Source organism: Bidens hawaiensis, unplaced genomic scaffold, assembly GCF_021521415.1.
Source record: "Bidens hawaiensis isolate Kalapana, Puna unplaced genomic scaffold, B.hawaiensis_p1.1 tig00052246_1, whole genome shotgun sequence".
Lineage (NCBI taxonomy): Eukaryota > Viridiplantae > Streptophyta > Magnoliopsida > Asterales > Asteraceae > Bidens > Bidens hawaiensis.
This window is the reverse complement of record NW_027499384.1, coordinates 41466-61257: the sequence shown is the minus strand read 5'-3', so window position 1 is coordinate 61257 and position 19792 is coordinate 41466. Positions and strand designations below refer to the sequence as shown.

The following is a 19792-nucleotide window of genomic DNA, read 5'->3' as shown; positions in this document are numbered from 1 at the left end:
TTGAAAGGAAATTCTCCTTCCACAAACCGTACGTCTCGAGACGTGACAATCTTTCCATGCTCAATATCATATATTTTGTAACCCTTTGTACCTTGGGGATACCCTACAAAAACCCCAGGCCTCCCCCTCATTTCGAGCTTGTCTCCCCTTGTTTCGGTGCTTCGGTAGTAGGCCAAACAACCCAATATTTTTATGTTCTTGTAATCAACTTCCTTCTCGAAAATAATTTCATATGGCGTTTTGTTTTTTTATCACTTTTGAAGGTAGCCGATTTATAATATAAGTGGCTGCTTGAATACATTCGCCCCAAAACTTTCTTGGCAAGCTTCCTTGAAACATAAGTGAGAGAGCTGTCTCAAGCAGGTGTCGGTGTTTACGTTCCACTACCCCATTTTGTTGAGGGGTGTGTGGACACGTGGTTTCTAACAAAATTCCCTCTTGTGAATAAAAATTCAACATTCGGTTTGAAGTAAACTCACTGCCATTATCGCACCGTATTCTCTTTATCGGTTTCCCAAATTGCGTTTTTACCATTCTCTGAAAACTCATTAGGCATTCGCTTGCATCACTTTTGTGCTTTATGAGGTAGGTCCAAACCACCCTACTAAAATCGTCAACAATTGTTAAAAAAAACTAGCATACAAGGTAGAAGGTTTGCGATACTGGCCCCAAATGTCACAATGAATCAAATCGAAACATGCACTACTTTTAATATAACTCTTCGGAAAAGACAAGCGAGTAAACTTAGCTTTATTACAAGCATCACAAAGATCGTCTTTAAAATCAAAACAAGTACTTTTAAAAAAACCAATCTGACACAATTTATCGTATGAGGCATGACCCAATCTTTTGTGCCAAACTTCGGCATCCATCCTTGACATCAAGGCTATCTTCTCTCTAACCACCATGCCCATGCGATAAAGACCATTCACGCATTTACCCACTCCAATCATCCTCTTCGACGGTAAGTCCTGCATGCAACAAAAATCAGGAAAGAAACTGACAACACACTGAAGGTCATCGGCTAATCTGCCAACAGAAAGTAAGTTGCAATTTAAATCAGGTATATATAAAACTCTTGTGATTTTTGTTTGACCTATCAAGGTGACATCACCTATTCCCTTGACAGGGATGTTATCCCCATTCGGAATCATTACCGGTGTTTCATAGGTGCCTTTAGTAATATTTTCAAGTAAATTAATTGTGTGTACTATATGCTCCGTTGATCCGGAATCATTCGCCTTGTTTATATTTACCTGCCATTGCCATGTTAGTTGTGGATATATGATCACCTTTTCTATTCTCTTTAACACCCGTAAAGTGTTTGAGTAGAGTTTGATATTGTTCTTCACCCACGGTTGTGTTTTGATTGGTCTCGACACACCCGGCCTTGGGCTTTCCTTTTTCTCTTTTCCCTTTACCCAATCCTCTCGAAACATGCTTCCCGATTGTGACCAGTTTTCCCACAGTGAGTGCATACTTCCTTATCAATGTTGGGCTTTGTTTCTTTTGACCCACCTTTATATTTTTGGTTGAGCCCACTATCTTGCTTGTTTCGTGAGTCTGTTTGGAATGCCACAGATTCAGTTGGCAGCCTCCTTGAAGAAGTTATACTCCTTTGTTGCTCATCTTCAGAGACTACGCGGAAGGCTTCTTGAAGTGTAGGGCTAGGCTTCATCGATAAAAGGTGTGTTCTAATTGCCATGAACTCATTGTCAAGTCCCATAAGAAACTCGTATAATCGTTCCTTTTCAATGAACTCCTTCATCTTTTTACCAACATCACACGAACAATCTCCACAAGTGCAGCGCGGTGGTGGTAAAACTGTTTGGATTTCAACCCACAGAGACCGTAGCTTCGTGTAATAGATGGATACCGAAGACCCTTCTTGACGCGTTATTGTAAGAGACTGTTTTAACGCGTAGGCACGAGGCGCGCTTTCTTTGCCAAATCTTTCTCTCAAATCGGACCAGATTTCGAGAGAGGTATTGGCGTATTTTACGCTTCCTCGAATATCTTTCTCCATGGCGGTAGTTAGCCACCCTTTTATCATCGCATCGCAGCGTAGCCAGGGCATGTAGGTGTCCTTCATTTGCTCCGGTTTCGGGATCGAACCGTCGACAAATCCCATCTTGTTCTTGGCGAACAGAAAATCTGTCATCTCTTGACACCAATCGCTGTAGTTCATGTCGTTGAGGGGGTCGTTAACTTGCATCTGTCGAGGATAATCGGAAGCGTGGATATAATACGGCGAGCTTGGATCGATGATCTTGTTGTTGTTGGTAGAACCATCATCTCCGGCCATGTTGTCTTTGTTTAGAGGTTTAGAACTTAGAACCTGCTCTAGATACCATGAAAAATATGATATCAAATAATGTTTTTCATTATTCTCAAAAGCATCGGCAGGTTCCTTTTAAAAACATCAAAAGGAAAAGTTCAAAATTTAAACTATCCCTATAAACTAGACAAAGGATAAATCATAATCATAAAGCATATAAACTACATAATTTGAATTTGAATTCAATAATTTGTTGGATGCTTATGAGGGATCACCCTAAGAGGGGCCTCATACTCCCTATCACGTCCGGAATTTGACAGCCCTCAACAAATCCGAAAACCTTGTCTTCACGTGAACCTCGATGAGGACTTGTAGCTCGCTTGACCGGGCGGATAAGTCGTGGGAAGGGAAAAGGAAGGGGAAAGGGGCGGGGTTGTAATCGTGTGGGTGCGAGTGTTAGTGCCGATTACAAAGATCAATTAGACGAAATGAATTGTCGACTCCAAGATATACGCGACGTTGGGCATGAACGTATTCGAGTCAATGAGGAGGTCGTCGAGGTAATGAAACGGAAGGAATTAAAAAAAGATACATACTTAGGAATTAATTTCATTTAGTATTTTTTAAATTTTACTTTAAAATTTTCAAGTATCTTTTTTATATATTTTTTTTAAAATTTTATTTGGTTTATTTATTTTTTTAGTATTTTAATGTAGTATTTTAATTTCAATATAATTTGTTTTTATTTAATAAAATATATTTCTTATATTGTTATTATAAAAAAATAGAAAACAATAACCGAGTAATAATTGCAGACAAGTTTTATTACCACATCATTTTATAAAAAAAACTAGCAATTGCTAACTAATACGTCACGTGTCACATCATCCCTCCTCCCCTCTCTGCTTCGGTATAATCTTAGAATCATTAAACAGAGATACAGGTATACATACAACTGTACATTATACATAACACGGGTGGTTTACTTTTACACAGCTAATAAATTGAATGTAATAAATAGTAATAAATATATTAGTACAAATAATAAATGTTATCAATCATCATATTTCACGAACCAGAATAGCAAGTAACATAAGGCCATGGGGTATACTCTAATCTCTACATGGGTTAACATGACATGACACTTTTAAGATGGATTAAACCACTCCTCACTTGTGTTAAGTGTGTTAAAATGGCCCATGAATTATGCTTCTAACGGGTTAAAATGAACAATATGCATTAAATATGTATTAATTACTAATTGTTTAGTTATTATTTATTTTGGTAATTAAACTAAATGTTTGATTTTAAATTAAATATTAATAGGAGATGGAGTTAAATGAGTTAAACCATTTCCTTTGGATGACATGGAGTGAAAGAGAAAAAATGAGTGATGTAAATCTTATGTGGAATTAGAATAGGTTAGTAGGGCTGTAAACGAGCCGAGCCAGAGTGTGCTCGAGCTCGAGCTCGAACATAATCGAGCCGGCTCGAGTTCGGCTCGTAATTCTTATCGAGCTGAAAAATCGAGCTCGAGCTTGGCTCGTTTAAAGCTCGAGCCGAGCTCGAGCTCGTCGAGCCAGACTCCTTTAATTTTTTTATTTTTTATTTTACAAATTTTGATATATAAAAGACAAAAATATAATTTTAACATACATTGCGCAGGATGGAGGTGATAGAGATGAGGATGCTAAGGTGGATGTGTGGACACACTAGATTAGATACGATTAGAAATGAGGTCTTTAGGGAAAGATTAGGAATAGTTAGCATATCAGAGAAAATAAAGGAAGGGAGATTGAGATGGTTTGGGCATGTGAAGAGGAGACCGACAACAGCGCCAGTTAGAGTAGTGGAAGCCTTCATTGTGGAAGGAAAGAGGAGTAGAGGCAGACCTAAATTGACTTGGGATGAGAGAATTAGACATGACTTGACAGAGTTGCACCTCTCTGAGGACATGGTCCCGGATAGAGATTCGTGGAGACGTAGGATTAAGGTTAGCGACTTCTAGGGGAAGGCACCTAGTTAGCTTAGCTTTCTATTTAGGGTCTAGTTGGCTAGTCTTGATCCCTGTTGTTTATGAATATTTTTTTGTTTTGATGCTGCTTTTTGTTTCTTATGCCCTTTTCTTAGTAGGTTACAGATTCCTTGCTTTTTTGGTAGTTTGTTATCTATGTATTGCTAAGTGTCTTTTGCTTGTAGGATGTATGTTTACTATGATTACCTGTATGTAGCTTTATGAGCCGGGGGTCTCTCTGGAAGCAGCCTCTCTATTCTCTCGGATAGAGGAAAGGCTTGCCTACATCCCACCCTCCCCTGACCCTACCGATAGCGTGCTATGCGGTGGAATATACAGGGCTTGATTGATTGATTGATTATAAATTAGAGAATTTATAACTTTCTATGATTTATTTTTATTATTCTTTTATAGGGTTTTAAGTATTGAGTGACATAATATATGTATAAATATGATATTATTATATGTAGATATTAAAATTTAGGGTTTAATCTAAACGAACCAACGAGCCGAGCTAACGAGTCGAGCCAAAGCCGAGCCACGAGCCGAGCTGACCCTGGCTCGAGCTCGGCTCGTTTAGAAATCGAGCCGAGTCGAGCCAAGCTCATTTAGAATCGAGCTTTTTCGAACCGAACTTTTTTCAAGCTATTTTCGAGCGAGTTTCGAGCGAGCCGCGGGCTTTTTGAACAGCCCTAGAGTATATATCAGCTTAAGAACACAACACACCAACAACAGGTGAGTTGGGTGGGGAGTGTTACTTCCTCTTCATTCTCTCTCTCTCTCTCTCTCTCTCTCTTTCTCTCAACCTATACATACACCACTTCTGTATCTATACACCAATAATATAATACAATCAACCCTCAAAAGCCTACAATCTCTTCATTTAGCTTTCGGATCTGAAGAACATGGACTCAAATTCATGGACCCGTGTTTCTACTTCTAATTCTTCTTCAAGACGTTATCAATCAAGATCAGGTTTCTGGGTTTTCTTGTTTTTTTATTTATTTATTTCTTTTTAAGAATAGTTATCTACAATATTATTTATTATTGAATTCACCGTGAAATTTGCAACTTTTTTCCTATTAAAGTTTTATAGGGTTTATAAACTGATATTTTGTATCATGATCATTGATTATAATGTAATTGTAATTGTATTATATTAGCTGCTCAAATAAACTCTACAATTAGGTCCTAGAGCTGTAACCGAACCGAACGTTAAGCCGACAGTCGACAGTTCCAGTTCGTGAACTGTTAGGCAGGAAGTTCGTTTTGTAAATGAATGAACATGAACATAGGTTGTGTCTGTTCATTTGTGTTCATGAACGTCCGGGTAATGTGTTTGCTTATGTTTGTTAGTTAAAGGTTTGTTTTATATTTGTATAATATCTTTTTTTCTGTAATAACAAACCTAACATTTACATTTTTTATCTTTATTCCTTATGTTTAGTTCGTTACTTCGTTTCATGAATGATGAATGGTTTGTTACTTCGTTTTATAAAATTTTGCTTTAACTAACAAGCTATAACAACGAATCAACCTTATGCTTCGTTGACATCATCAGAATAAAACCGATGATTACGTTTATGATTTAAGGGAAGGAACATTGAGATGGTTTGGGCACGTAAAGAGAAGGCAAGCGACGGATCTTGTTAGATCGGTAGAAAACATTAATATAGAGGGGCGGAGGAGTAGAGGTAGACCCAGATTGACTTGGGATGAGATTATTAGGCATGATTTGATCGGATAGGACCTGCATCTCTCCGAGGATATGGTTGATGATAGGTCTTCTTGGAGACGTAGGATTAAGGTTAAAGACTTTTAGGGGTAGGTGATAGGAATTATGATGTAGTATTAGTCTAAATATCATTTGTCTATTTTAGGAGGGGTTAAGTGCAACTTATATTTCTATAAATAGGTATTGATAGCTAATAGGGAGGGAGAGAGTATGTTTAGGTTTAAGATGGCATTGCCATGGCTCCTGCGTATGCGGTGAGAGAGGGCTCGGCCCTGGAATTATCTTGTAATCTTTCTTTACGTTTTCACTAATACAACCGTTCGGTCATTTGTATTTCTTATTCTCTTATACAAACTTAATCAATTACAATCAAAACATATCAAACCCTAATAGTAGGGCATAGTTTTTTTTGGTTAGAAATATGTCCTATGGTCGTAACTTAACGTACTTTGTGTTCTTTACTATTAATTATTATTATTATTATTATAGTTATCCATTTTTATTTGTTTAGTATGTTTTATTTATTTATTTATTTATTTATTTGTTTTTATTTTTATTTTTATTTTTATTCTTATCTATTTTAATTTATTTATTTGTTTGTTTTTATTTTTACTTATTTATTATTCTTTTTATTTATTTAGCAATAACTATTAAACATTTTTTGAATTTATACTTTATAGTCTACTTGTTTTACTGTTATGTTGTTTGCTTTGGAGCCGGGGGTCTTGCTGGAAGCAGCCTCTCTATCCCTAGGGGTAGAGGAGAGGTTTGCCTACATCCCATCCTCCCGAGACTCTACTGATAACTTTGACTATTTGTGGGATTTACTGGGTATGATTGTTGTTGTCAAGTGCTTAACTTTTTATTTCATGAAGGTGATTATGCCTCCTGTTTTGGATTAAGAAGATTGTTTTTTTTTCGTGCACAGTTTAACAAACGGACATGAACAAGATTTTTCGTTCGGGTAGCGTTCATGAACCATGAACCGTTTGTGAACAAGTTTAATGCTAAACGAATGAACATGAACAAAGCTTCTTTCAGTTCGGTTTGTTTACAACCTTAATAGCGCTGTAAAACGAACAGAAATGAAAGAGGTATTGTTTATGTTTGCTCGTAAAGCTTTTATCGGACAAGCGGACGGTTCGCGAACAACTAACTGAGCGAAATTTTTTGTTTGGGTTCGTTCACTAAGGAAAGAAACTCGTTGCGAACACAAAACACTGTTTTATTTGTTTTAGCTAACCGCGAATGTTCAATGTCAAATGGTTCTGTCGGGTTACCAAGTTTGTGTTAGTGTTTTATTAACTCTTGTATTCGTATGCTAATTTACGTATAAATTAATCACGTAATACTCGCATACCATTTCTTTTTAGTTAATATATTATTTTTAAATATATATCATAAGATTAGAAAAATTATTAAAATATATTAAAACCTTTAATGAGCAAACATAAACAATCAAACATTAACGAACGTTCACGAAAACAATTGAATGAACATGGCCTCTGTTTGTGTTCGTTCATTTCGTTAATCGAACGAAATTCCTTGTTCACGTTCATTCATTTAATTACGAACACAAACGCACTTCCCGCCTAACATTCAGTTTGTTTACACTTTACAGCACTACGCACAAACACGTTTCTGTACAATAATTGATTATAATGCTATCATGAATCATGTGATTGTGGTTATATATCTGCTTAAAGAAATTGTACAATGAGTCATAAGTTTGAGATCTTCAACTTATAATAATATTCAACAACAATAACATGTTTTCAATTTGAGATTTAATGTATTAACTAATCCTTGAACAAATTCAAATTCAGAATAATTTACAACTTGATTACGTCTCAGTTAATCAGTTTATATGATAACATTCTTGAATCACTGCAGAATCATTTCATCTAGTTGAAGAAACAGATGGCGATGACCATAGGCCCGAATACTTATGCCCGTTCTGTGCAGAGGATTTTGACATTGTCGGTCTTTGCTGTCACATTGATGAAGAACACACAGTTCAAGCAAAGAACGGGGTACCGTTATCTTCTTTTATCTTTTTATAACTCATTATTTCAATAAACCTTTAATAATATTATTCACCATTGGTTTCCATTATGTCATATAATATTAGGTATGCTCGATATGTGCAAAACGTGTGGGAACCGGTTTAGTGAGCCATATTACTATGCAACATGGAAGTCTTCTAAAGATATCCTTTTCTAATTTTATTAAAGTTGCTTCCTTTATAACATTTTGGATATTGTTTTGCATTGTGGATCCTGTTTTGTTGTTTCTTGACCAAATATCACGTTCAACGCAAGAGGAGGTTTCGAAGGGGTGGATTGAACTCCACCTTTTCTATTTTGAAGAAAGAGTTGAGAGAAGGAAACTTGCATTCGTTTTTAGGCGGTTCATCGTTAATGGGCCAGTCAACGCTCAACACAGAGCCCGACCCGTTGTTGTCTTCTTTCATGTATAATAATGCGGTTGACCCGTCTCGAGGTCAAACTGATTCTTCTGTTGCAGCAATGTCGGTAGCAGAAAGCTTAAATAAAGATATATTGGCTAGGTTAGAAATTACATGTTATTTTCATTGTTAACTAATTAATGTATTAATTATGGTTACTAAAGCAATATTGTTTTAATATTATTTTAGGAGTGAGAAACAGGAGGTTGTAACACTTTCTGGTGAAGATAAGGAGGAGAAGGCTAGGAGTGAGTTTGTGCAAGGTTTGCTGATGTCATCTTTTCTAAGTGATGATTTATAAGGTGTTACAATCCACATAAGAATAAAGTTAAAAAATCTGTTAAGTTTAAATAACTGATGGATATGTTTTATTGTATTCAAAGTTTATCTATATATATATAGTATAACATAATATGTTTAATTGATGCTAGAAATTATTGTTTAAATGTTTAACTAGTTATTAACTGTAGCTTAACACGAGTAGCGAGTTGCATGCCAAGGGTTTTAATGATGACCCATTTTAAATTACAACTTTTTTTTATTTGGATCACCTCAAATTATACAAGATGACGGGTCACTTGAAAAAACAGGTAACTTGAAAAGGGCCCAAACAAGTCCGCAACACCATGACCAACTGTCATGGAAAATTTAACAAACCCCAAATTATGCTGCATTTTTCTTTCTGAAACTACTATTTTCAACTCAAGCTCATTTAGTTAGAACTCATTTTGACCTGAAGTCTACCAATTGTATTGACTTTTTAGTTGCTTGAACTGTCCTGCATGTCCTGTCACCTAGGGGTGTTCAAAAAATCCAAAATAAACCGAAACTCAAATAAACCGATTTGAATTCTTATTCGGATTGGATCAATCCGAATAACTAATTTGGATTCGGATCGTATTCGGATATGGAATTTTAAAAAATCTGGATTGTTCGGCTGTTTAATCTGAATAAAAAGCATGTTTTAGTGGTATTTTCTGGTTTGGTATATTTATTAGACTATTAATTGAAGTTAAAACTTTAAATTTGTGTTAAGAGTAATTTGTATTTTTCGGTTTGTATGTTTATTGTGTTCTAAACTATTAAATGTTAGGAACAAAAAGATAAGAAATTTTTTTTAGGTTTATTTCGGATTATTGTCGGATAATTTCGGATATTATCCGAATCCGATCCGGATTGAATTCGGATAGATTCGGATTGGATAGGAATATTCCCTAATTCGGATCGGATCGAATCGAATTTAGGATAGGGTCTAAAAATTTTCAAATCCGAATAACTCGAACCGAAAAACCTGAATAATCCGTTATCCAATTCGATGAACACCCCTACTGTCAGCATATTGCGGAGCCTATATGTGGCGTCTCTATACTTCAACCCCTCTATAGTATAGGTCAAGGGTTCAAATTCAGTCTTTAGCATGTAGTATATTGTTTTTTTATTGTTAATTGTTTATCTCAAATGTAAATAAATAAAGTTGAGGAGCATAGGTGTACCAATGATTTTCATCATATTATCGCTTATCCATAGAGACCTTCAAAATAAAAATTACAAGGTAACAAAATAAAAAGTGTGGAGTATCCAAGGGTAGGTTCTGAATATATGAATGCGGTTTATTTGGGGCATTAATCATCATGGTCATTATGAATATTATTTAAGTGAAAAATTTAAGATATATAAGATTAACTATCATGTTCAAAGAACAATTACGTAGTCAAGACATGTAAATTTATAGTTGTGTTTCAACATTCGTTCGCACATTATTCAGTTAATCCTGCCTAAAAATCATGTCAAAAACGAATTCACAACTTTTCAACAATCGTGCGGCTAAAATTTTCATTATTCCTTATTCACGTAGAATATGCTTTTTTGCGTACTTAATGATAATACAATACTTGAATATGCTATTTGTGCTAGTAGATAGCACACCTAAGCACTTAATATATCAGTGGTGTTTTATCCGCGACGATGATCCAAAAGTATTGATTACTGAAGGTCTTAACTTACAAAACAAACAGATTGTTTGTGGTATGTTCGTAAGATGTGGCATGCAACGTTGTTAACTTATCGAAAGGTGAGAGTTAGTTGTACCGTAGCTACATGTATTATGATATCCAACAGAAAGAGTAGTGTCTTCGTCTAACTTTATGCCTATTAGAAGTGGAAGGCGCTCTGGTGGGATCCTCACGGACATGCTCTAGAAGCCATTTTCATATTATTAATTTAGCAAAGGAAGAACAAGTTTTAAATGTTACCAGTTTAGCATAAGACAAGGATGATTAACTGTTAACATGTTTAACCTAAAATTTTGTTAGCTCACATTTAGCAAATAAAACCATTAGTATATACATCCTAAAAACACAGTTTGTACAATAAGTACATCATATCAACAAAGTTTCATCCCTCCAAAAAGCCCCAAGAAGATTTAGTCAGTTTCACCACCTGCATACCTCTTTTCTACAAGCAGAAATCTCGGTTCTTGAAAAACACAAAATCGGGATGATGCACATTTAAACGCCGCAGCCAGTTTTCAGTCGAGTTGATAAGTGAGTTCACTATTTCCGTCCCATGAGCTCCGCATTGGGTCCAATCGGATTTCTTGAACTTGTAAACAGCAAGTCCAAAAATTGGTAATGTGAGCTGACATGGCATCCCAACATCATCAACCTTAGTTACACTTGACCCATCAATATCTGAATCACACACAACAAATTAAAAAAGACGAACATTATACATAAATATTTTAAAAAATCAACGAGGAATACTTTTTAAGGGTGTTGATAGAGAATGAAAAGTCAAGAAACTAGCATCAAGATTTTGTAAAGACAGACCGACTGGGATTCTATATATGGGGTACCTACAAAAAACGCTAAAAAGGGTCATGTTATGCTAAAAAGGGCCATGTTAAAAAGTTTAATGAGATAATTAAAAGTGTTTACCAAGCAATGGAAACCCAACTGGATTGAGTAAGATCACAGCTACGACACGTTTTAAGTTCTGGGAACTTTGATGCAAGATCTGAAATCTGTTATGATCAATGACAAATCATTAGGCTTGTTAAAAAACCGTGCTCGTTTATTTAACTTAAACCGAACAATCAATTGAATACGAATAGCCAAACGAAAATGGTTTTCTTGTTTGTGTCCGTTCTTTAGGAAAATGAACATGTTTGTGTTTGTTTATAGTCGTTCTTTAATAAACGAACAGTTCACGAGCGTTAACGAATGAACATGATGAATGGACATAAGTGAGCGAACACCAATTAAAAGTAAGCCAAAATCAAACTATTGGGCCTAAAAGATTAATAAAATTTAACTACCATAAATTAGTTATTACCTTGTCGGTTATAGGTGCCCGATGATACGGTAAAGCATGTTCAAAGTATTCAAATATTAAGTGCCCGGGAGGGTTTCTAATCTCACTTTCCTCGGTACCATTTCTGACATAATAATCATCACCTCTCGGTGCCAAATTATTAATGTTTTTGGAAATCGAACAGACATTATTTTCCTCAACTCGAGGATCATAACTACCATCAGAATCACTACTAGTGGTTCTTGATAAATCTGAATCAGTTTCTTCAAAGGGCCTTCTGTTCAAAATATTATAAGAACATAAAGTCAAAAGTTATACAATTTAACATAAGCTATATAGTTCAAAAGGACAACCTTATTTTATTTAAGGGTGTTGTTGGATCTACATATAGTTGAATGGCAGATAAATATGGAACATAGTATTGAACAACCGATTCACTTTCGTTCAACACGAGAGGAACCCCAGCTCCATACGCACTCCATTCCTTTAAAGATTCCCAAAGATCCCCAAGTATGAAATATGGGCTGTAACCAATTTCTTGATTCCTCCATCCTTTCATGCTAATCTACATTTCTCAAATAGATTAAGATTATCCATCCAGATCACGTTTTTACGCCATTTTACTAACTTGAATTTAAATATAATAATTGCTTGTATGCAACTTGAACTAGCATCAAATGCTCACCCAGATAGTAACCAAGTTTTTCACCAAGCGACTCGGGTTGTTTGTTCCTTTAAAAAGTCACTTTACTTTCATAACTCCCATTTGGTGTTCCAATTTTTTATAAGTTATTGAAAAAAGTGTAGAAAATTTTTATAAAACTAGGTGAGGGAAATGAAACGTATATGAATCTTGATTACTATTCAGTGATTACTTTTTTTTTTAAATTAATAAGACCGTAACAATGAAGGAAAAGTTTCACTAATAATAACCCATGTTTCGTAATTGTTTAACTTATGTTAAACTGGAACAAGAAAATCACCAAATAGCAATCACGATTCATACATTTGTCATTGCCTAGCTTAATTTTAAAATTTATCAACATTTATAAAAAAATTTATACAAAATTAAAACCCTATAGTAAAATTGCTAAGACATAACATGCAAAACCATTGGTTATACATACATGCTTGAAACACAATGACCAATCAATCATTACTCAAAAACAGGCATTGTTTCCTAATCTAGTAAAATGTACAAAACAAGTGAGAACCCACAAACAGAATCCAACATTTTAAATAAAAAACCAAACTTCCTCAATTCCCTAGAAAAAAAAAACACAACAAATTAAAGTTAAACCACATTTTGTCAACTACCCATGTAAATAATAATCAAACATCAAGAAACACAACAAAGTAACCAAAGGGATTTGCCCCAATGGTCAGAAACATGATGAATGTCCCGGGTTCGAATTATGATTCTGACCGGATTTTACCAGAGCATTAAAACCTGTCGTGCTTTCGGGCGGGGTGAGCCAACTGGGTTTTACCGGGAACGCCAAGCCAAACTCGGATGCCAGCGTGGATCCCAATCATGTCAACATAGTTGGCCTGAGTGGGGTGGTGGGGCGCGACGTGTTCGCGCAGTTAACCATTCAAAAAAAAAGAAACACAACAAAGTTGCAACTTTTTCATCATCAAAATATCTTTCTTAAATCTTGTTTCAATAAATACCTTAGAAAAATGTTGAGCTGTAACAACTGGAGTTGTGTGTTTCATGAACCGATCCAAATTACTGGGTTGTACTTTACGCTGTACTTGTTTCTGCAGTTGTTGATTGTACTTTCTTAAAGCCGGTGGGCAGTAAAATCTATCCTCTCCGACCCGACTCCGACCCGAATTCGACATACCAAAAATACTTAAAAGTAATATTGTTATTATTATTATTATGGGGTGATCGAAGTTGTATGATTTTTATGGTTTTTAAATTTTTGAGGGAGAATCTGGAAGACAAATAAGAGAATATACCAATTAAAACCGAGGGCGCACGGCGGCTACCGTGTGCCATGTTCCAGTGGATTATTGTTTTTTACTTCAGTTGGTATGTAATGTAGATGAAGTACAAGTACAACTCCATGTCTACATCAGCAAACTCTACAGGTGTCAATTGTCATGGGTGGGATTGGATTCAATCAAATCATCAAAATCAAATTTCATTTTTGTATAATTTTTTAATATAATCTGTAAATAGCGGAGAGAGAAAAATATAATGATAAATGTATAAAAACATTAATTAATTAAACGGAAGAGAGAAAACTAAGTGATTTTTAATGTAATTATACGATAGATATATATGGCAGGAAATGGACTTAGAATGCTCTAAGGGTTTAGATGTGTTGTTTAAGAAGTTTAAGAAAAATGATAATTGGGTTCTGCTAAACGCACCTCATCTCATTCATTTTTACTCAATATACCTCCGACCTCCAGTTTTACATTAATACGATTTAGATCTTTTTTCTGGGTTTTTTTGTCATTTTGTTACTTTTATTATCATTACTATTTTCATAAAAGCATGTTTTTCTATTTTTATTTAACAATTTTTTTTGTATTTATCTTTTTATGTATATTTAAAATCCTTTAATTAACACATATTTTTTTTCTTACTTAGAAAAGCGTTTTTTTTCTTTTCTAAAAAACATTGTTTTTCTTGTTTCAAAAAAATGTTTTTTTTCTATATCTGTTTTAATCTTTTTGAAGAACGTTTTTTTAAATTAAGATACAGTTTACGTTCTTTTATAAAAATTCATATTATTTTTTATAAATAAAAAGGTTAAATAGCATGCAATTTGATAAACAAATTTGGTTTTTTTTAGGTAAGATTAATCTCATGTATCTAAACCTAACAAAAAAAATCAAATTGTTTTGAATACATTTTAAAAGAATTAAAAAAAATAAAATTCTAGCTAGAGAAAACAAACATTTAATAAGATCTTACAGAAATAAAAAAAAATAAAATCTATAACAAAAATATAAAAAAAATCTGTAAAACAAAAATAAAAACTTTATAGTTTTTTATTTGATATTTTGAGAGAATTATAAAAGAAAATAAGACAGACTAATAAGTCAATTACAAATGTTAATGGGAAATGAAAGTTCAGGGGGTGTATGGTTAGTAAGGGAGAGGGATGCGTTTTGCCTGACCCATGATAATCTTTCTAAGTTCTAATTTTTTCTAGGTTCTAAATTCTTGAGATAGATAAAGAGTTTATGTTTTGTTTGATTGTTTCTAAGTAACTTCACATTATTGATTATTGTTTAAGAAAACTATTTATTCCACAAGCTGGAATTGAAAAGGAAATTATTATTTAAAATATTCACAAAGAAAAAGCATGGATACAGGTTAGAATTGAAGGGATATATTCATACATCTTGTTCTATTTATTTTTCTTTGAGAAAACGTGTATGAGAAAGGGGGTTTATTAATGAAATGGTCTAGGGTCAAATCTATTCTACTCTTCCTAAATTACCAACTACACTGGGTGATTCCTTTGTTACTTTTTTAGTTTATACAATTTTTTATGCTTCCGTCACTATTTTATAGATTAAAAGTGGATTTTGGTGTTGTAAGCCTTTGGGCCAATTATTTTTTTTTTCTTTTGTTTTAGTTCAGATAATGTAATGAACATAACAAAAATTAATTGAATTCATGTAAACTTGTCGTCTCAACTTTTGAAATCGACAACGTTCGGATTTTGTCAATACCCGAGTTTCACTGACCGACGCCACCCCATTGGTCCTCCTCTAATATATATATATATATATATATATATATATATATATATATATATATATATATATATAGGGGGTGGATCAAATACAAATGAAATTAACGTGGTAATAATCAAGTAGATTAATTATATATATAAGTAGAGTAATTATGTAATTGCATCATAATTACTCTATGATGTAATTACATAGGAACTCTATTTATATATATAATTACTCTACTTAATTCTCACAATTAGTATGCTATAGAGAGAGAGAGAGAGAGAGAGAGAAAATGATTCAAATAAAAATAAATAGCCTCTTAAGAACGGTAAGAAAAACATAAAATTTGAAATTATGAAACTATGTGGTCTTGAAACTATGTAGGGGTGAGTTAGTTAAGAAAACTATTTGGTATTTTTGGAAGCTACTAATCTCAACCACTAATACTTATATTTATGTAGGGGTGAGTTAGTTAAGAAACTATATGTGCGCTTGAAATAGTGGTGATCGAAGTCACAGACCCAATACCTCGGAGGTGGCCGTGTTCAAAACCTATAAATTTTTTTGGACAAAATCGCGAAAATTTATCATACTAAGTGAAAAAAATGACAGTAACCGGGGTCACCCCGACCCTCTTATACTCGCCCCTGTTTTGAAGAATTATATTCTGAATTTAGTTATGGTACCTTTACGAATGTAACCGATGCCCACTGAATACGCGTCAACTCATCGCCGCAACATTCTAGTTTACAAAGTCATGGTTTTACCGGCCGAACAAACATTGTTTTAAATATGTTAAAAAACAATTAGACGCCATACGAGTGCCGCTACTTTTTGTTTATTAATTTCTAATTTTAAGTATGTTAGTTTGATGAATTTATATTTTAGGTTTACTTCCAATACCATAATGAACGTAGACAATTGTTGCACCCTTGCCAACGACAGAACATGTCAGAGTGTAACGTAAATTGTTTAAAAGCTCAAGACACTATCAAAAGCGATAATAACTATTTAATTTATTTCAGTCCTCTAAAATACACATTGATTACAAATAAATCAAATAAGTACAACAATATAATAAACTAAATCGTCTTATCTCGATAATCCTCAACATTTATACCTATAGCATGGGTACAAGCATTGAACTCTGACATGTGTATACTTATTTTCTTTATTAGATATTGCCACTGGATAGATATGCAGCCCAATTGTCCATAAGACTTGTTAATTGTATTTCCTATATGCCAGTTGCCCATAAGGCCAGTTTAAAAACAAAACAAAAACAAAAAAAAGGCCCACAAGAGGTTCAGTGTACTAACTAAAGTTTAACCAGTCAAACGTACAAGGAAAGAAGCACAATGCACTTGTCCCAAATGCACAATGCATTGTTTTATACAAGGTATGAAAAGTTTGAAAAATTACACATGTGAACCTAGAAATTATTGTAAATAGTACTCCGTATTACATATAAATTTTATAGTAATATAATTTTCCTCCGGACCAAAAATTAATATTATACAGCCTATAGGCCCATAAGGCTCCCAACCCAACAACCAAGTTTGAGAAGTCAAATGTTTTGGTTGCTATATATATCGATAGCAGAAGTAAAGGCAGATGCACACAACAAATTAAGATAAATATGGCTAAGGCTACTAGTTTTGAAATAGAGTTCACTAGCTCGATCCCTGCTTCGAAGGTCTTTCATGACTTTGTCATCAGGCTCTTTGAATTCGTCATCGATAATATCATTCCAACACACTTTGGAATGGCGATTACCAACCTAGAAGGCGATGGAGGTGTTGGCACTATCAAGATCATGAGTTAGTATTATCATCCCCGTGTCTTAAATCATCTACTTGTATTGTATATGTGTATAGTTTCGTATACTTTGGTTTATTCTAAATTTTATTTTCTGATAGTTCTAAAATTAAAGAGTTGATGAAAATTTTATGACTTGTGTAAGTTAATTATGTGTTAATTGTATACACATAGGGTCTTTCATTTCAAAACTGATTTTAACTTCTTTTTTTTCTTTGGAATATATAGCGATAGACGGAACCCCACAAACAAAGTACAAGATTACTGGACTTGATTTGGAGAACTTCACCCATAGTATGGTGATGATTGAAGGGACGGGCGACGAGGAATACGAGTCAACTTTAACGGAAATGAAAGTGATACCATCTGCTAACGGCGGTTGTACTTTTATATCAAAGATTACAGTATTTAAAGGAGTAGATGAGGGTGATATTGAATTCCAAACGGAACAAATAGGGCAATGGTTTAAGGCTTTCGAGGGGACCGTGACTCAAGGTTCCAATGATGAGTAGATGGGATATGAAATATTTGTTGTTCTTGATTTTCTTTTACTTCTTATGTTGTGTAACTATGTAAGAAAATTAAATGGTTTAAGGGGATTATTAGGGTGTTATAAGAAGAGAGAAAATGATATGGATGAGAGAGGGTATGACTTAGAGTAAAGAGGGTGCGATGAGTACTAAGAATAAGTTTGTGATGTGAGTGGGAGTAAGAGTGTAAAAAAATCTGAATCTGAATTATTTGAAAGTTCATATATCTGAATCTCGGATATCCAAATTTTTGGATTTAGATTCAGATAGTGATTTTGAAAATTTTCGGACAGTAGGATATCCGAACCGTCCGAACTAGTTTTTTAAATAATAAATATTATTTAGAGAAATCTGCAATTTGCCTCCCTGGGTTATATCTTCGCTAGATGGAATAACCACTGAAAAAATTTTTGCGAATGTTGCGCCACTATGTTTCTCCGGCAGGTTTTTCTGACTCCTGCCGTCATTTGACCGTCAGTTGACTGTTGGTATTTTAGTAAGAGAAAATTCCAATTTGCCTCCCTGTGATATATCGGCGGGAGATGGATTGACCACTGAAAAAGAATTTGCGCATTATGTAACAATGAATTTGTTAATTTTGTAATATGACCCCCTGGTTGAGTGTATTGAGCCCCTGGTTGAGTGTACTTTAGTAATTAGACAAATAATAATAATAAGATCGAATAATAATAACAATAATAGTAATAATAATAATAATACTAGAGCAGCTCATCATCATCATCATTATCATAATCTCAACCATCATCATCTTCTCAACTCTCTCATCCCTCTCCCGTCGCCACCGTCGCCGTCGTCGTCCACCGGAAAACTTCCCACCACCAAACCCATAGGTTTTATACAAGAATTTGAAAAAAAAGCATAGATCTAGATCTAAGGTGTGGATGAGATTTGAAAATAAATATGGTGATGCCACTTTGGTGAGCAAGAATGGTAGCGCATGGTGTTTGGTGAGTAGTGATGTGATGATGGATGTTGAAAATGTGAAAAGGACCAGAATCCGATTTTTCGGCAGCCGGTGGCCGGGATCCGATTTTCCGGCATAGAGGCATGAGAGGATGGCGGCTGTAAGTTTAATGACCGGAATACGATTTTCGGCGGCGGTGACGGCGATGGCGACGGGTTGCGGGTGAAGAAGATGGGTGGTGGTGATGAAGATGAAGATATGGTGTGGCGAAGGAATGGTGGTGATAGCAGCGGTGACGGTTTGTGGGTGAAGATGAAGATGAATGATGAAGATGAACATATGAGTTTGTGTTTGAATGATGATGTTAATTTATGTGTTTGTATAAGATTTATGGATTAGGGTTCTTAGACGGAGATGATGTTCTTGAATTTTTGGGTTTGTGTTTGTGTTAGGGTTCTTGATGTTCTTGAGTTTCTGGGTTTATGTTCTTGATGTGTTTGAATGTTAATGATGAAGATGAAGATGAAGGGGATAATAGTCATTTAACCAATTATTAACCACTGCAGGGAGCATTCGGATCATAATAAACACTGCAGGGAGCCAAAAAACCCGCCCAGTAAACACAGGTGCGCAAAATGCCTAAATTATTTTTCAGTGGTCAATCCATCCCCCGCTGATATATTACAGGGAGGCAAATTGGAATTTAGTAATCTTCTTTTAATAAATAATAAATATAAGACAAATCTGCAATTTGCCTCCCTGGTTTATATCGTCGCTGGATGGACAAACCACTGAAAAAGAATTTGTGAACTTTGCGCCTCTGCAAAATTTTGGCGGGGCAGTTTGCGCCCTTCCGTCAGTTGACCAAGCGTTGACCTGTTAAAAAATGTTGAAATTACGTTTTTACCCCTAAACCTTTAATTCGTTTTAAAAGTAATTATCCAAAACCATGTAAATGCCGGGATTCGAACCCGAGACCTCCGGCTAACAACCCACCAAAACTAC

General features: G+C 34.6%; 4 protein-coding genes across 4 annotated transcripts; 2 read left to right on the top strand and 2 right to left on the bottom strand.

Moving 5' to 3' along the window:
- Positions 1 to 1417: 1417 nt before the first annotated feature.
- On the bottom strand, positions 1418 to 2305 carry LOC143599490 (uncharacterized). Its single transcript, XM_077077435.1, has one exon. It carries the CDS (start codon positions 2303 to 2305, stop codon positions 1418 to 1420), a length of 888 nt encoding a protein of 295 aa, XP_076933550.1.
- Positions 2306 to 5101: 2796 nt separating this feature from the next.
- On the top strand, positions 5102 to 8915 carry LOC143599488 (protein DEHYDRATION-INDUCED 19 homolog 4-like). The gene is made up of 5 exons (XM_077077433.1): positions 5102 to 5267; positions 7921 to 8060; positions 8159 to 8236; positions 8337 to 8596; positions 8684 to 8915. The coding sequence occupies exons 1-5, from the start codon at positions 5198 to 5200 to the stop codon at positions 8793 to 8795; spliced, it is 660 nt and encodes a 219-aa protein (XP_076933548.1). The 5' UTR covers positions 5102 to 5197; the 3' UTR covers positions 8796 to 8915.
- Positions 8916 to 10922: 2007 nt separating this feature from the next.
- LOC143599489 (uncharacterized) lies at positions 10923 to 13654 on the bottom strand. Its single transcript, XM_077077434.1, has 6 exons — positions 13481 to 13654; positions 12160 to 12371; positions 11828 to 12083; positions 11431 to 11516; positions 11257 to 11348; positions 10923 to 11184 (listed from the first exon to the last, which is right to left on the bottom strand). The coding sequence occupies exons 1-6, from the start codon at positions 13652 to 13654 to the stop codon at positions 10949 to 10951; spliced, it is 1056 nt and encodes a 351-aa protein (XP_076933549.1). The 3' UTR covers positions 10923 to 10948.
- Positions 13655 to 17128: 3474 nt separating this feature from the next.
- LOC143599487 (major allergen Pru ar 1-like) lies at positions 17129 to 17844 on the top strand. Its single transcript, XM_077077431.1, has 2 exons — positions 17129 to 17334; positions 17561 to 17844. Exons 1-2 carry the CDS (start codon positions 17154 to 17156, stop codon positions 17842 to 17844), a joined length of 465 nt encoding a protein of 154 aa, XP_076933546.1. The 5' UTR covers positions 17129 to 17153.
- Positions 17845 to 19792: the final 1948 nt, after the last annotated feature.